At 36.9% G+C, this 16,711-nt stretch overlaps 3 protein-coding genes across 4 annotated transcripts; 1 reads left to right on the top strand and 2 right to left on the bottom strand.

Moving 5' to 3' along the window:
* Positions 21-10,671, top strand: LOC109717383 (beta-galactosidase 2-like). Of its 2 annotated transcripts, none has more exons than XM_020243144.1 (19): positions 21-186; positions 4,281-4,376; positions 4,504-4,616; positions 4,729-4,795; positions 4,910-5,002; positions 5,127-5,270; positions 5,685-5,773; positions 5,921-6,026; positions 6,205-6,292; positions 7,018-7,136; positions 7,218-7,382; positions 7,583-7,752; positions 7,834-7,943; positions 8,345-8,454; positions 8,555-8,665; positions 8,783-8,884; positions 8,982-9,187; positions 9,531-9,849; positions 10,126-10,638. In XM_020243144.1, the coding sequence occupies exons 1-19, from the start codon at positions 169-171 to the stop codon at positions 10,234-10,236; spliced, it is 2,337 nt and encodes a 778-aa protein (XP_020098733.1). In that variant the 5' UTR covers positions 21-168; the 3' UTR covers positions 10,237-10,638. The 2 variants fall into 2 exon arrangements, with proteins under 2 accessions (XP_020098733.1, XP_020098732.1); XM_020243143.1 differs by lacking the exon at positions 21-186 and adding an exon at positions 3,506-3,897 and having other exon boundaries at positions 10,126-10,671.
* LOC109717677 (1-aminocyclopropane-1-carboxylate oxidase 1-like) lies at positions 11,534-13,061 on the bottom strand. Its single transcript, XM_020243546.1, has 3 exons — positions 12,932-13,061; positions 12,486-12,709; positions 11,534-12,387 (listed from the first exon to the last, which is right to left on the bottom strand). The coding sequence occupies exons 1-3, from the start codon at positions 13,031-13,033 to the stop codon at positions 11,823-11,825; spliced, it is 891 nt and encodes a 296-aa protein (XP_020099135.1). The 5' UTR covers positions 13,034-13,061; the 3' UTR covers positions 11,534-11,822.
* Positions 14,105-15,956, bottom strand: LOC109717681 (xyloglucan endotransglucosylase/hydrolase protein 24-like). Its single transcript, XM_020243549.1, has 3 exons — positions 15,681-15,956; positions 15,286-15,473; positions 14,105-14,636 (listed from the first exon to the last, which is right to left on the bottom strand). The coding sequence occupies exons 1-3, from the start codon at positions 15,954-15,956 to the stop codon at positions 14,240-14,242; spliced, it is 861 nt and encodes a 286-aa protein (XP_020099138.1). The 3' UTR covers positions 14,105-14,239.

The following is a 16,711-nucleotide window of genomic DNA, read 5'->3' as shown; positions in this document are numbered from 1 at the left end:
GGTGGTGTTCAAATGGAGAGGGAGCGCGGGAACTTCAGATTGAGTTAGTTATGCGTCCGCATAGAGACTAATTCTGCGCCCTCAAGTCCCATAGTCGGCGATCGCATTGCTAAAATGCCGAGATCGAGATCACGCATAACTGTACAAGTCAGTCGAGATCACGCTTAAATGCCGAATTTAACAAAGGTCAGTCAAAACCGCCTCTGCCCTGTTATTTATTTTATCCTAAAATTTTCCAGAGTCTTCTGAATTTTCCCACCGAGAAAGATTTTAGATGGACACAGTCATATATAAGATGATTAATTGAAACAAATAAAATAAATTACAATTTTGTTAAATTTTGGATCAGCAATCAAGGTCATTAATGGAGTAAAATATGAAAATGTGGCTTCATTAATTACATACTACACATTCTAAAAAAATTTAAGAGGAGGAGGGGGGTGGGTCCCCCGACCTTTGATACCATGTGAACTGTGGCGGTGTTTGGATGCTTTCATTAATGTCCCCAACAACGATTGAAAGGAAACTTTGGATTCTCATATGAATCCTCTGTTTTTGTTTTAAGAGGTCACTGTGGACGTCTGAATATTTCTGCACTGCATTTAATAATTCTGTGACTTGTTAACTAGAATAGTTAATTGAATAATATCAATTATAATTTCTCCTATTATAAAAAGGTTGATAGTTGATATTTACCGTCATGTCATTTAGTTTTCTTTCCTTGATGTGCATTTAGAGTTATTCCTGGCCTTATTTTTCCTTTTTTATATGCATTTTTTATGGCAAAGAATTATTTACTGATGTAGTTTTCTGAGGTAAAATGCTACTGTTTATTTTTCCGGGACTACCAAAGATAACATATTTTGAAATAGTATTCAGTAACTGTATACATTGAGAAATATCTTACTCAACTTATGAAAAAAAATCATTAATTTGTCAATTCATTAATAAGAAATAGTATTCAGTAAAAACATTCTCATCTTCCTTCTAGACTAGGCTTCTATCATAGAAAAAGAAGTTTAAACATCACAAATGTGGTGACCTATTTACTATACACTTCCCTTTTAGGAATTGGCACAATGGAGTGTGAATTGAAAGATTACACAATCACAGGTGATTTCTTTGTAGAAAAGGAAAAAAAAAATAATGGTAAAACACAACCGTGGGTGATTGCATTTGCGGAAATGAGGTAAAGGGTACCTGAAAAAGGGTTACAACATGTCGAATTATTATTGTGGTACATTTATATTATTGACGTGGTATTCCAAGCCAATAAAAAAATTCTACTGAATTCACACTTTTCTTTCAAATGAAGAGATATGTTTTGTTGGTAATAGATAATGTGGTGTAAGTGTTATATAGTAGACTTTCTCTATCCATACATGCTTTCCTAGTAGAATACATGTATATCAAAAGTACAAATTTAATTATATATTCAAATAGATATACCCTACTATTAAATTCAAAAAGAGGAGACCATTGATATCAATTATCAAACCCACTAGTTAATTGACCTAACTAATCACCATTGGTTGAGATTTGGGACCAATTTAGTGGGATTCGTGTGTCAAAAGATGGTCTTTTGGGTTCTCAAAACTAGTGGGTATCATAACAGCAAATTGCAATTTGTGTGGTAAGTAGCTCATCATCATGTGCAGGACATGTCCAAAAGGGATCCTTACTTAACAGGAGAAAAACAAATAAGCATTGTGCTTTGTTCACTTTTTTTAAAAAATTTATTTTTATAAATATCGTTGCTATAACAGTAAGGCATGTAGCAGCCTATATTGAGATCGGACAATCAATTCTTTTTATGTGGATAAATTTAAGGCTTCAACCTTGATCGGGGACTTCGTATTTAGTAGGTATAGATTCTTATGTGGGTTCTTTTGAGTTTGAAGCTTATGTTATACGTAATCTCAAACAGAGGCTTAAATATGCGCCGCGAGATCAACGTTTCATTGTGCACTCTAAGAGAAGCATGTTGGCGCGCATGGGGTTTAATTGAGAGTATCATGCATGATCTTAATTAAGCTCTGTTAATAATAAGTGATTAATTTGGGAGTGGATTGCGCGTGAAGTCCACTTCAATCTTGTTGTCCTTGGACCACTGTTATATGCGGGATTATTTGATTTTTTTCTGTTGTATTTCATTTTAGAGGATTTTGTAGCTGAAAAGGAAAATGGAATTATGAAGCGATTAGAGCGATCATATGTATCTCTAAGCTTCCAAATGAGAAGTTTAATTTGAAATTTGTAAGTAGGGCTCTTTATATTCTAAGGCATATGGTTCCATAATTCACCATAATTTGTTCTCCAAAAACCAAATCACTAAAGGATTAAATTGGTTGGTACAAAAGAGCTTTCGAAAGCTCAATCCACTTAACCTACTAACCTGAAGAGACATCGAATTGATCTATGAACAAAAATATATTGCACTAAACACTAAATGAAGATTCCAATAACCAAATTTACTGTCATTTCGTATGAGTAGTTCTAAAATCTTCAATGAATAATGTGTTTCATATCTGTTAATTTATACTGTATAAATTAGCATATCATTACCGACCGTCCCTAGCGCAAGTGGCAAAAGAGTTGGTGGTTGGTACCCGAAATTTTAAGTTTGAATCCTAATTAATTTACATTTCTAGCTAAGCTTATTTGTAAATAAAATAAATGAAACTGTAGCGTGCTATTCATCTCTCTCTCTCTCTCTCAAAAAAAAAAGCACATCATCAGCTCTAATTAAAGACGCTTTAGGTTATGTTTATCTAGAGTAAACATAAGATTTTTTTTTCCTTTTATATTGTTACTTTTTTAAAATTACTAATGATAGAAAGGAAAAAGAAGAAGAAAAAGAAGAAAACTATCAATTGGGTGGAGGAAGATTCCTAAGGATGAGAATTGGTCTACTTTACTAAAAGGAAAAAAAAAAAAAAAAGAAAAAAAAAACAGAAAAAGAGAAAGGAATGGTTCCACTTCAAGGTGGACCCAACTCCTTGGCTCCAATACCTATTTCTCAGTTCCCACACAAACTACTTTTGCTGTTTCACACCTGCAATTCCCTCCAACTCCAATCTCAGATATATAGCCTAAGAAGGTATAGCAATGCCCAAAAATTAATCCATGGAGATTCCTAAACTTCTAATTTTTTTAGATTTTACTCAATTGAGCTTAAATATTTGTTAAGATTTCTTTTAATTTTTTAGATTTCGCTCAATTGAGCTGAAACTATTTATTAAAATTTATGGTAATTTTATTAGGGTTGTAATTCTAATTATTTTTAATAAAAAATATGTCAATTAGTGGATTATAGCTGACAAAGCTATCTATTCAACAAAAACTTTTATTAAACTAAGCATAATAGTCCAAGTAAGAAAACTAAAAATTAAAAATTAAAAATATCGGTAAAGTGCTCATTTTAAAGGTGACAATAGTAGAGGGGTTTATCAGTACATTTTTCGCAAAGAAAAAAAAAAAAAGAAAGGAAAAAAAAGCCTCTGTTCGTTCTCGTATACAAACATTTTTCCTTTGTCACTGCGCCACTCCTCCCATTGTCCTCGACTCTCTCTCACTCTCGCGAAAAGAGGGGGGTTGATTGGGAGATCAAAACTTAATAAAAAGATTATACAAAATAAAAGAGAGAAGCATTTGGAGCCCATGTAACAACACTCTCCTCCTCCTCTTTCTCTCTCTCTCTCTCCACCAATTTTAATGGCTCTGACGCCATTGATGAGCTCCACCGCGGTGGTCCTAATGGCGTTTGCGGCCGCGGCGGCGGTGGCGCTCCACCCCGCCGTCGCCGCCGTGTCCTACGACCGCAAGGCCCTCGTCATCAATGGGCGGCGCCGGATCCTCATCTCCGGCTCCATACACTACCCCAGGAGCGTCCCCGAGGTCTTCTCCTTGCCCACTCTAAGAAATGTGGCTCCTTTGTTTTGATTGGGTCTTTTTAGAGCGCTCCTTAAGAGCCCTGTTTGGGCCTGCTTATGCTTCTGCTTTTCGCAACAGCAGCTTTTAAGTGTAGCGTTTGATAGAGAGCAAAACGTGAGCTTCTGTTGCTTCTGATTTTGCCGCCGCAAAGAGAAGCTATTGGAAAAGTTTTAGTATAAATAGTTCTTTTAATAACATTATTTAAACACACTTTGTCAAACAACACTATTGACTATCCCGGAAACAGGCTTTTAGTTATCTTACTCTTCTTGCTCCTTCTTTTTTTTTCTCCTTTTTCCCTAATTTTTTGTTGATATGTGGAGTATGGAAATTTGGGTCTTGTTCAGATGTGGCCTGATCTTATTCAGAAGGCTAAAGATGGGGGATTGGATGTTATACAAACTTATGTTTTTTGGAATGGGCATGAGCCAGTCCCTGGTCAGGTATTCTTTTTATTATTGTTGTTGTTGTTATCTTCAATTCTACTCTTTTTGGATTTTTTTTTTTAATTATGTGTATTGAGTTTTCTAGATATTTATATTGTTCCTATATTTTGTTTATTTTTGATAGTATTATTTCGAGGGGAGGTATGATTTGGTTCAGTTCATTAAGCTGGTGCATCGGGCTGGTCTCTATGTTCACCTCCGAATCGGTCCATACATTTGTGCGGAATGGAATTTTGGGTAATGTTTAATGGATATGGATAAGCCTTTTTATTGTTTTCTCTGAAGGTAGATCACCAAAATTCAATAGAAATGGAGTGCTAAATTGATGTTTTGGTGTCATTGTTTGCAGGGGATTTCCTGTTTGGCTAAAATATATTCCCGGTATCAGGTTTAGAACAGATAATGAGCCTTTCAAGGTGGGAAATTAAGTACAATCTCTTTCCCTTCTTTCATATTTCAAATCTATTTTCTTCCTTTTCCCACCCAAATGCTTAATTTTGAGCAATTTCACTAATTCTCCGAGAAAACAGGCCGCTATGGCAAACTTCACGGCTAAGATCGTCAACATGATGAAGAGCGAAGGGCTGTTTGAATGGCAGGGTGGTCCTATCATTCTTTCTCAGGTATCTTCACTACCATCTAAATTGGAATTAGAGTTGTTTGATCTGTACACTTAAGGGAAAGGAAGAAATTTTGGAGAATAGTGATTTCTATTCACAGTTGTAACTTGGTTTCTGTATTCTGTAGATTGAAAATGAGTTTGGACCATTGGAGTGGGATCAAGGAGAGCCGGCCAAAGCTTATGCGAGCTGGGCTGCTAATATGGCCGTGGGCCTCAACACTGGTGTCCCGTGGGTCATGTGCAAAGAAGAGGATGCCCCTGATCCAGTTGTATGTGTTCGCCTTCCTCTCTTACTTTTGTTGAATTCTCTCAATGACAGTTTCTCTTTCTACTCATGCAGTTGTAATTTCTAGTAAATCAATGAACTTGTCATAAATTCCTTACATTCGGTATCACTTCAGTTCCTAAGCTTTTCTCCTTTCTGTTCATCTGTTCATTGTAAGTCTCCTTGGTAAATCTCCTTGGTCTGCTGCCCCGTTTCTTTTCATAACATCGCTTACCCTTTACTTCTCCAGTTGCTCTTTTTCTTATGAGCATCTTTTTTCCAGATTTACTTTATGATTTGTATTGAGGTCTTTGAAAATTAGCAATCCCGACTCCTGAGCTTTTCAAAATCATGATTAATATTTATAAGCTTTGTTTTTTGGTCTATTTGTTGATTTATTTGGACTTGTCTCAAACAGATTGACACCTGCAACGGATTCTATTGCGACTACTACACTCCAAGCAAGCCTTACAAGCCCATGATGTGGACCGAGGCTTGGACTGCATGGTATTTGTTTCTTACTTTTCAAAAGAAAAAGCTAAAACTTGTATAGAACTACAGTAGAGTGATTCCAATTGGAAATTTTGGGTCACAAAAGTAGTAATGCTTGTTTTCTTACTCATTAGAATTCTTCCATCTACAATGGTATTACAGGTACACAGGTTTTGGGATTCCAGTTCCCCACCGGCCCGTCGAAGATCTAGCATTTTCTGTTGCCAAATTTATCCAAAAAGGTGGATCTTTTGTTAATTACTATATGGTAATAATTCTTTCCATTGTAATCTGGTTAATATATATTTATTCTTTGAGCTAAAAGGGGATATTTATTCCCAGGAGAACTATAAAGAAAAGAAATCTGATTGATACAATTGTTAAATTCAATGCTTTTGGGCTAAATTTGAGTTTTCTTTTTTTTTTTTCTTTAACTTTTTCTTCAGTACCATGGAGGAACAAACTTTGGCCGCACTGCTGGTGGTCCCTTTATTGCAACTAGTTATGACTATGATGCTCCAATAGATGAGTATGGTGAGCATATAAATGCTCTTCTATCTTATGGGTTTGCGCTTTTACTGTCTGTCTAATTCTACTGCTTCTCAAAGAAATATATTTGTAATTTCCTCCTCCATCAAACAAACCGGATAAAGCATTCTTCGTCAAAAGCACGTAAAGAGCCTTCTGTTTCAATCCTACGCTGTTGATTAATGATTATGTTCCTCGATCAACTTGGACGTAATTATCCAAGTAGTCATATCTAAATGCTGGTGACTTTTGGACTTACTATATGGTGCTTAGGCAAGCATCTCCATCCAATTTAATCAAGGAATTTATTGAAAAGGATAACATTGCGACAAGATGCAAAGATTTGGTACCCAGTTGTAACAATTGAAAGGTTTGGGATAAATCAAAACCTCTAAGATGGTTGGGGATTGCTGGTGCAATTTGGCCAAAAATGGAAGATTGCCCCTGAAGGAAATATTCCTATAACTAGCATGTGTTGGCTTTTTATAACTTACAGATTTCAGTTTTAGCTGACTTAAGAATGATATCTAAATATAATTACAGGTCATTCGGCAAGCTTCTATCATGCAGCGAGCAATAAGACTAGGATGCTTTTTCTGATCTTAACGATTATATTTATTGAAATATTTTTATTGCTAGATGTGGCAGGCATAAATATTCTCCACAATTGCACCACTTGCAAAGATTTTTTTTTTGTAGGAAACCCCATTGTGCTTTGTGCTTTTTTCCAGGTCTATTACGACAACCAAAATGGGGTCACTTAAGAGGCTTGCACAAAGCCATCAAGTTGTGTGAGCCAGCTCTGATTTCCAGTGATCCTGTAGTGATCTCACTCGGAAATTCTCAGCAGGTTTTAATTTGCTATAATTCTTTCTTGTTGAATCAGGTTTCCCTTAAATAATTCACATCCATTCTGACTTCCTATCTGTAGGCTTCTGTTTTTAGGTCAAGCTCAGGATATTGTGCCGCTTTTCTTGCAAACTATGATTCAGAGTCTTCTGCAAGAGTAACATTTAATGGAGTGCACTATCATCTTCCGCCCTGGTCCATAAGTATTCTTCCTGATTGCAAAACAACAGTTTTCAACACTGCAAGGGTGAGAAAGTCAATAAGTTTAGCCAATTCCCTGTAGATATACGATTTTCTTGTTGTTCCCCAAAAATACTAAAGCTTGCTTGGGTATCACTTCCCTATGTATGCAATTTCAGCGTTGAGTTGTGATAATTTTATTCACTGAATATATACAGAAAATTTATTTATTTGATATTTTTGCACAAATTCAATGATCCTAAACAGGTAGGAGTTCAGACCTCACAGATGACAATGGAACGGGTTGGAGGGTTTTCATGGCAATCGTTCAATGAAGAGATAACCTCGTCTAATGATGAATCATTCACAACAGTTGGGCTATTGGAGCAGATAAATGTGACACGAGATAATACAGACTATTTGTGGTATACAACATAGTAAGTAGCTAAATTCAAATAAGATCCTTGATTTTAAGAGTCTTAATGTTAATATCGTTCCGATGAGAGTTTCTTCTTCAGTGTTGACATTGGCCAGGATGAACGATTTTTACAGAACGGGCAGTCTCCTGTCCTCACCGTGATGTCAGCTGGTCATTCTTTGCATGTCTTCATTAACAGACAACTAATTGGTTTGCTACTCCACCCTACCCACTAGGAAAATTTTAATAGCAAAAAAGATGTACATATATAGTTTCACAAAATTATCTATTTACACATATAGCCCTGCATAAGCAAAAAAAACTTTTTAGGCCCTTCAAAAACTGAGTTTGTTACAAATAGTGCCATCATAGCCGCGGAAAAACTTTTAACAATTCAAAACAACTTCCTCATGAATTGGTTCAATCTGCTACTTAAATATAACGGTATTTATGTAGTGGACAACACTTTCAAGGGTTATATGTGAAAATTCAAATTTTGCATTGGTGTTGCAAAAGTCCCTACATATAGTAACTGTTGAAATGCGAAAGCTCTTTCCTTTGTCGTATATTCGACTCACTTGTATTGTGTACTGACTCTTCTTTATTTTCAGGTACCGTATATGGTAGTATAGAGGATCCAAAGTTGACGTATACTGGAAATGTGAATCTTTGGGTGGGAAGCAACACCATTTCCATCTTAAGCGTGTCGGTTGGGCTCCCTGTAAGCTCATTGTTGCTCCAATCTGATGCCAAATAATATATATCGCATGCTATTATCGCAAATATGTTATTCGAACTTGACCTTTTATGATGCATTATAGAATGTAGGTGAGCATTTTGAGACATGGAATGCCGGGGTTCTTGGTCCTGTGATGCTAAATGGTCTCAACGAGGGAAGGAGAGATCTCACATGGCAGAAATGGACCTATCAGGTTTTTTTTTTCTTTTTTTTTTAAAAATAAAAATTCAGGTTAATCATATTTCACCGAATTTTTCTTTTCAGGAATTAATTTCTTATTTTAGCTCATTAATTCAATTACAAAATGCAGGTTGGTTTGAAAGGTGAAACTTTGGGTCTGCATTCACTGAGTGGAAGCTCCTTACTCGAGTGGGGAGAAGTTCCTCAAGAACAGCCTCTTATGTGGTACAAGGTAATGATTTTCCTTTTTGAACTCTAGAACTTTGATTATTCCTCGAAGTAAATCATTTTTTTTCTTGGGTGTCTTGGTAATACTTCTTTATCTTTAGGCTTTCTTCAATGCACCGGATGGGGATGAACCATTGGCTTTAGATATGAGCAACATGGGGAAAGGTCAGGCATGGATCAATGGTCAAGGCATTGGTCGGTATTGGCCTGGCTATAAAGCATATGGAGATTGTAGTGATTGTGACTACCGTGGAACTTATAATGAGACCAAATGTCAGACCAACTGCGGAGAGCCCTCTCAAAGATGGTAGTTACACTTCTTTTATTCAAATTCCAATGACGATTCGGGTAGCTTATGATATGCCTTTATTTTTAGAGATGTTTAACAGCATGCCTCTGCCAAATTATACAGTCATATCCCTGAAAAATGTGACTTTTCATATTTGCCCTTGTATAGTGTAATTTCTTACTAATCTACTCTCTTGAAAACTCTCTCTAATATACACCTACATTTTCCAATGATGATTGAACTACATTGTTTTGCAACCAACAACATTTCTCGAAGATATATAGAAATTTAGATTTAGCTGTGGTTACTATCAACCAACCCTACCTCCCCCCGTTAATAATACAATTGCCTTCTCTCTCAGGTATCATGTTCCTCGGTCTTGGCTGAACCCAACTGGGAACCTGTTGGTTGTCTTTGAAGAGTGGGGCAGTGATCCTACTGGCATCTCTATGGTGAAGAGAACTATTGGTAGTGTTTGTGCCAATGTTTTCGAGATGCAACCATCGATGAGAAATTGGCATACAAAAGAAAACGAGAATTCGAAAGTTCATTTGCTCTGTGATTTTGGAAAGAAGATAACAAAGATCACGTTTGCGAGCTTTGGAACACCCCGAGGAGTATGCGGAAACTTCTCAGAGGGAAGCTGCCATGCCCACAAGTCGTATGATCCTTTCGAGAAGGTAACTGTGAGTTTTTGCACAATGTTGTTTGAGTAAAACTGTTCGGAAGAAGCACTAGAAGCTTTGCAGTATAACAAAAGCAGAAGATTCAAGTTGCAGCTTCTGATTTTGTGTCCCAAAAGCTCATCTTTGCTTCCAGCTTAGGCAAAAGCTCTTGATCCTCTGGAAGCTTTTGCTTTCTGAAAAAGAGAAGCAATCAGTAGAATCTAGGCCACACAAGGCACCAAATGCTGTAAATTTTGTTAGTCGAGAATCTAATTCGAGTTTGTATTGCAGAAGTGTATTGGTCAGCAACGGTGCTCGATTAGTGTAGTTCCTGAGGTCTTTGGGGGGGACCCATGTCCTGGAACAATGAAGAGATTAGCAGTGGAGGCTATTTGTGGATGATGGAATCAAGGATAATACTAGTAGATAAGCTGATAATTCTCATTTGCTCTATGTTGTCTGCTCACCACACCCACACTGAAAAGCTGATTTCGATTTAAAGCATACGCCGAGCAGTTTTCAATTTCTTCAGCTTCTGGCAAGAGGTGAAGTTAACGGACAGTGCGACACACCAACCGTCAGAAGCAACAAGTACAGTTTACAATTGATTGGAGAAGCTATTATATGTACACTAGACCGGCAGATTTATTATCATTTGCATAAATTTGGAGACAACAAAGGAGCTGTATGCATTTTTCAGATGGTTTGATACACTTGTGGAAGGGAACAGGTTGCTAAAGGACTGTACTATTTATTCAATCATTAACCAAGATATTATTATGATATGATTCTTTTACTCGAGAACTCAATCGAAAATTTCAGGTTTGGATTTGGCTACAAATAGTCTTTCATTTCTCTGGTATGATTCCACTCGCGTGCCGATATGGCCTGGAATCTTTACAGGATTAAAAATTTAGATCTTATCTGTACGGAACCGACCGAAATCTGACCTTATAAAACTTTTTAATCCCTGAGTTTTTGGTCTTATTTTGTGGTTTCTTATAGAAAACAATGAAAGTTAGTTCCATTACAGTGTTTCCCTTGATTCACCCTTAACATCAGATAATACCAAAAACATTTTTCTCATTATTATCATAATTAAATAGCAGTCCCAGGGGTGCAAATTTGTAAATGGGCTTCTCGTGCTATGTTTAGGTGCCATAAGGTTGTGAAATAAGCTGCTGTTAAGGCAAACTTGTTCCCTCGGTATTTGAGTTTAGAGACTTAAATATAAAGACAACTTGAGCAAAGGTACTTCCTAAGATCCAAAACCATTAGTAGTACGAATCTATTTGGAGCTACACATGTCATTAAATAAAGGAATCCTTTTGGAGTACCAGTTCCACCACTTGAATTAAGTGACAATTTTCCAATCTAAAACCCATGCTTCTTAAGAATCATTCCACGTTGTTAATTGTCATTTTATTTTTGGTTCAACTGAGTGCAATTTTAGTAAAATCTTTCACAATTATTCCAAAAAAAAAAAAAAAAAATATAGGCTGATTTTTTTTTTATCTCCTTTTTGTTCTGATATATTCTTGTTTGGTTCTTCTATTATTTTAAAAAAAAAAAAAAAAACGATGCCATTTGGTCCAACCTGTTGACCAATAAGGTTCAAGTCAACGCTGTTGATCCCTCGGTAAGGATCCTTTTCCGAAGCTCTTACTTTGTTAAATTCTTTGTTTTTTAAATGTTTCTATTGATAGAAAATTGACAAAGAAAATGTATTCAATGTGTTTTGTTTTCCAACAACAAAACCAAATATGGTATTATTTAATAAAATCACACAACAACAAAACACCTCTTAAAAGAAAAACAGCAACAACAACAACAACAACAACAACAACAAGTTTTCTAACAAGACCAAAACCACTTCTCTTACAAATTAACCAAAAACCACTTACAAATTAACCAAAGCATGAATGAGCTTATTGCACAACATTAAAAGCAATATCAAATAACCATCAGCTTCCAATTTGATTTAGAGCTCACTTGAACACCTCTCTGAGGGTCTGGAACCTGGCCACTTTATCCGAGAACTTCGTCCCGAAATAGTACTCAAGGTACTCCCGGAACCGGTATCCGCTCGGGTACAAGAGCTTCGGTACTGGCGAAATGACCACACCATTCCCGGGATTGTAAAACATCGCAATCGAAAGACGGTTCCCCTCCTTAGGCGCAGTCACGCGGTGCAGAATACTTTTGTACGTGCCATTACTCACCACCTCTATCTGATCTCCAATGTTAACGAAAATTCTGTTATCTTTCGTAGGACTTATGGGGACCCATTCCCCGTCTTTGAAGAACTCGAGGCCCGGGACTGTGTCATCTTGGAGTAAGAGGATGATCCCGCCCGCATCGGTGTGGGCGCGGAAGCCCGTGACGTACTCGGGCTCAGGGCATTGAGGGTAGATTGCGACCTTCGTCCCGACGAAGGGCGGGGAGAATGTTTTCTTTAGGTAGTCGATTTCCAGGCCAAGGTTCTCACTCAGGCTTTCCGCGAGCTTCTCGGCTACCTTGACCAGCTGTTTTATGTATTCGTCCATTGTTTGGCTGTATGTAGTTACAACAATTAATATTTTAGTTTGATCATCAATCATTTGAATGCTTCTACTGAGATAAAAGGTTATCCTATGGGATAGATCTATTACCGGAATTCGGCTGTAATATCTGGAAAATCATTGATATTGCACACTGGCTGATGCTGAAGATAGTAAGTACACTCCCAGTCGACCTCCGCGGCATTCGTCTGAGGCCCCAGGCCTTTCGCCAACTCCGAGTTGTAGAATTTTTGCTTCAAGAAATCTTCGTAATGCGCGTTCGCAAATTTCTTCACCCTCTCCAGCAGAGCCGCATCAATTCCATGGTTCTCAACCTGCCAAATTTACAACATAAGTTTAGTAGTGCACGCAAATATTAGATAACAAATTGTACCTTTAAAAGAAGTGATCTTTTTTTTTGTTTGTAGTAGAAACTGAAGAAAAATACCGCCCAACCAATTTTATCGTCAACTATTTATATATTACAGCATACATAGTAAAACAGAGTAAATAGAAGAAATTGCTATGAATGTCATTATATATATATATATACTCACCCAAAAGAAGCCCCACTTTGCGCAAGCCTCATGCAGTAGAGACATTGTTTCTCTCCTCTTCTCCCCATCAAGAGCTGCAAGATTCACCACTGGAATTGCCATCTCTATATGATCCTAAAGGATGTGCTTTTCTATGCTTGTTGTTTCTCCAGTGGGTCCTTACTTATACTAGTCCATAAGTACACAAAATATATAGAGGAGAGAGAAAAGGTGGCTCTTTTTTTTTAAAGAAAAAAGGTGACTATGTTCTGAGTATTGAGTCCAAATGCAACTCACAATAATGTGGGCAATTGTTGGCTAAGTCCATTTAAAATGCACCAACTTGGCTTCAAAACCAAGTCCCATGCATCTCCTCCCACAGCTTTGTTAACTTGTCTTTCACTACTCATCATATAGGGAGATAAATTTCATTGGGTTAAGTTACGTGCTTGTACAATAAACATGAGAAATCCAGTGAATCCCCTCGAGATTCGTGATTCTTCTGGATCGCAACAAGATTGGCTTCTGCTGAAAGGATCAGATGATGTTGGTTAACCTCACAATGCCGAGAATCCCGGCAGATCATTTCTTTGACCCAGAATTGAAGTCAAATATTAAATAATTCCAAGTGATCGATCATAACAACGTTAAGAGGTCAACTTTGGTTACTTTACACCGCACAAATTCAATGAATCAAGTAAATTGTAATTGTTTGACTTTCTTAGTCAATGAATGCGAATCCGAGCTTAGAGATCTCGTCTGAATTTCTTTTTATCAACTCCAAATATGCGAGAATCAGCAATAAGTTGGCTCTTCAATGATGACAAACTCTCAAATATCTGTAGACCGAAACTGTTATATATATGGATTCCGTAGCTCCTATCAAGCATGTGTCAAAGTGAAACTCTCTTAGATCTAGTTTGCAATGCATGGAAAAATTCATATATAAACAGAGCAAAACTTGGTGTACCAGCAAAGTTGCTCTATTGCCGCGTGACTAAGATGACATTAGATCATATGTACTTAATTTTAAGTTGACAACGATATTCTTTCTATTTCATCATAAAAAGCTCAAGTACCAGATTCTAGATTTCCAGAAACTTACTTGAACATATACACAACCATATATCACATATACCAGGATTGGCCAAACTACGTACGTACTATCTTTAATTATTATATAAGCCCAAAAAATATTAAGAAAAAGAGAAAAAAAAAAACAAGGGAAAAAGAAGAGGCCCACTAATTAATAAGATAATAATTAATAAGATTCTTGTGTTATTCACAATGCATGCACTGTTTTATTCAACCCATATGCATGCCATGTCATTATGTGTTGATTGAGCACTCAATGATAGTGCTCTCACTTCTATTCCCCCCTGTGGATTTATTGCAGTAGGTATAAAACATGTACTTCTTTTGCACCATTTCTATTTTATTTTTCTCATCTTCACTAAGCACTTTGTTCATCCAGTTATTCCCCGTGCCATTATTACTACAAGTGACTAAGCCATATCTGTTTTCACTTCCGGTCCACACGCACGCTGTGTAGCTATAGCCATGGTAATGCGCGATGAACGGTGCTTTGCTCCAATCGATCGGTCCGATCCAATTCGATCCGTCCCATAGGCTTGCATGGATCTTCATCGGTTGATTCTCCAGGTAGGCGACTTCGGAGACGTTCGCCTTCTTGAAAACCCGAATGGGAATGCCGTCGACGTACCAGCTTTAAATAAGAAGTGAGTACAAACATTTAGCATTGATCTATGACTTCATATAGTCCAAAATACATGTTTAAATAAATATGTCCTTTAGAAGCTTTTTTGCTGGTGTGTACATTTGCCTAAAATTAACTTGGGCCATTACCTAGGCCCAATTTGGGCTAAATGGGCTTTACTTTCAACTAGGCCTTACTGCCCAAAATCTAATTTAGCCCAAAATTGCTAAATTGGGCTCCATCGGTTAGAGTCGAATTGGGCCTTTGTGTCAACAGCTATTTTGGACCCAAATGTCTATGATTGGGTTCAGTGACCTTAAGTCGAATTGGTTAAAAGCTTTTTAAAGCATAATCATTTTATGGTAAGAATGAAAGGGGTCACAATAATACATTTATTCGTGTACATTTCCTCCATACCCTCGAATATAGCTCATATATAAGTGTTTACCCCTTCAAAATTACGATTCACTTATTATAAGCTTTTAAGTAGAGGATTCAACAGAAATATATGTAATAATTCCAAGGGTATAGCAAGCAGAGCACACGCAAAATAGCCCATTTCCAAATTCCAGGAGAATCAAATTTAATTTAACTTTTGAGTGCTACGCATACGAATATGTAGATTTTGAAGATCATAGTGAGATTCAAAGAAGCTCACTTTATTTGTTGAGGGTTCCACAAGATTGAGTACGTGTGGAAATCGGCGGTCGGGTCGAACCAGAAGTGAAACTGTTGCTCTCTCCCACCATTTCCTCCTGTGTAAATGTTTGTGTGCAACACATAGGAGCTGTTGCTACCCAAGAACTCGAAATCTATCTCGTCCTGATACGGCGATCGCGATTGAAGCTAAACAAAGAAGGAATTAATTATGTCGCATGTTAATCGTATGACCGAAACTCAAAGCATATTTGATCTTGAAGAGAACAATTCTACGAAAGCAATCCAAACTTTAACATAGGACTTCAAAAATCTACCTGAGATTAAATTAAATTAAATTTGCAGGTATATACTCACATAGATTTTTGCAAGAAAAAAAAATAGTAGTTCACGTACATAAAAAGTTGTGACCGTGCCAGCGGAGTTTCCAGGAATAAGTTTAATTTGCACATCAAATCTACCGAAGAGGAACGCAGTTTTCGATTCACCGCCCGAGCCGGAGGCCCGATCCATCATAAGTTGAAGGTCTTCTCCTCCGTTGTAGATCGTCGCGCGGCCTCCGCCCCACGTGACGGTGAAATCAGAGTAAAAATCTGCTGCATTCAATAGAACAGTGTGTGAGAGAGCAAATAGCAACAGTGATATTGGTGCTACAAGTTTTTTCGGAGCCATGTGTGAGAATTGAGCAATGTTGAAATGATGGGAAGTGTGAAATATTATAGGCCTATTTATAGCCGTAGAGAATTGAGCACTTTTTCCTCTTTGTTGGAGGGCTTATAATGATCAATATTTTTTTGTTTTCTCTTTATAATTTTAGGAAAAGAAGCAACAAAGGGAATCATGATGCTGAATTGGACTAGTTTGGGATTCATCTTATACATGGAGGAGACCCACTCGCTTCCAACCTATCAATGTAGTTTGTAGAAACTTTTCGTATGAGGAAATCACTTCTCTATTCAAAACTTTTCGAGTATAACAATTTTATTTTTTTTGAGAATTACGTATCAAGCTACCTGCTTCATTTATAAAGTAAGATGAACTAAGCGTATAAGATAGAAACAACTAAAAGCCTCTGAAAGCAAGAAAAAGATAAATACGATTTATCTTTTTCTTCTTTTTATTTTCTATTTATTACTGTATTTATCTTTTTCCTGCTTCGGAGTATAACAATTTCATAATACGATTAAATACAGAGATATGATTTTTCCCCTAAATACTTGGTTGGTCTGGTTCCTAAGTACTTTGTCTACTCACAGTTTGTATCTTACAGTTTTGCTGTCGAGAAGTTAAAAGATTTAGATTAAAAACGGCATGAACATTTTTAAACAATTCTGCTTAAATAACAATTTTTCAGCTGTGACAAACGAACCCTTCGGTCTCTTTCTCTGAGAAGGAATCTCTGGTCTCATTAGAAGACGTATCGATGA

This window comes from Ananas comosus, linkage group 11 (assembly GCF_001540865.1).
Source record: "Ananas comosus cultivar F153 linkage group 11, ASM154086v1, whole genome shotgun sequence".
Classification (NCBI taxonomy): Eukaryota; Viridiplantae; Streptophyta; class Magnoliopsida; order Poales; family Bromeliaceae; genus Ananas; species Ananas comosus.
Note: the sequence above shows the minus strand (reverse complement) of the source record. Positions and strands in the feature narration are given on the sequence as shown.

Coding starts and splice junctions, on each gene's coding strand:
- LOC109717383 (XM_020243143.1), top strand. CDS start 3,715: ATGGCTCTGACGCCATTGATGAGCTCCACCGCGGTGGTCCTAATGGCG. Junction 4,617..4,728: donor TGTGCGGAATGGAATTTTGG/GTAATGTTTAAT, acceptor CATTGTTTGCAG/GGGATTTCCTGTTTGGCTAA. Junction 8,666..8,782: donor GGCAGAAATGGACCTATCAG/GTTTTTTTTTTC, acceptor TACAAAATGCAG/GTTGGTTTGAAAGGTGAAAC.
- LOC109717677 (XM_020243546.1), bottom strand. CDS start 13,033: ATGGCAATTCCAGTGGTGAATCTTGCAGCTCTTGATGGGGAGAAGAGG. Junction 12,710..12,931: donor CAAAGTGGGGCTTCTTTTGG/GTGAGTATATAT, acceptor TAAATTTGGCAG/GTTGAGAACCATGGAATTGA. Junction 12,388..12,485: donor GATATTACAGCCGAATTCCG/GTAATAGATCTA, acceptor AACTACATACAG/CCAAACAATGGACGAATACA.
- LOC109717681 (XM_020243549.1), bottom strand. CDS start 15,956: ATGGCTCCGAAAAAACTTGTAGCACCAATATCACTGTTGCTATTTGCT. Junction 15,474..15,680: donor GCACGGTCACAACTTTTTAT/GTACGTGAACTA, acceptor TTCTTTGTTTAG/CTTCAATCGCGATCGCCGTA. Junction 14,637..15,285: donor TGGAACCCTCAACAAATAAA/GTGAGCTTCTTT, acceptor TCTTATTTAAAG/CTGGTACGTCGACGGCATTC.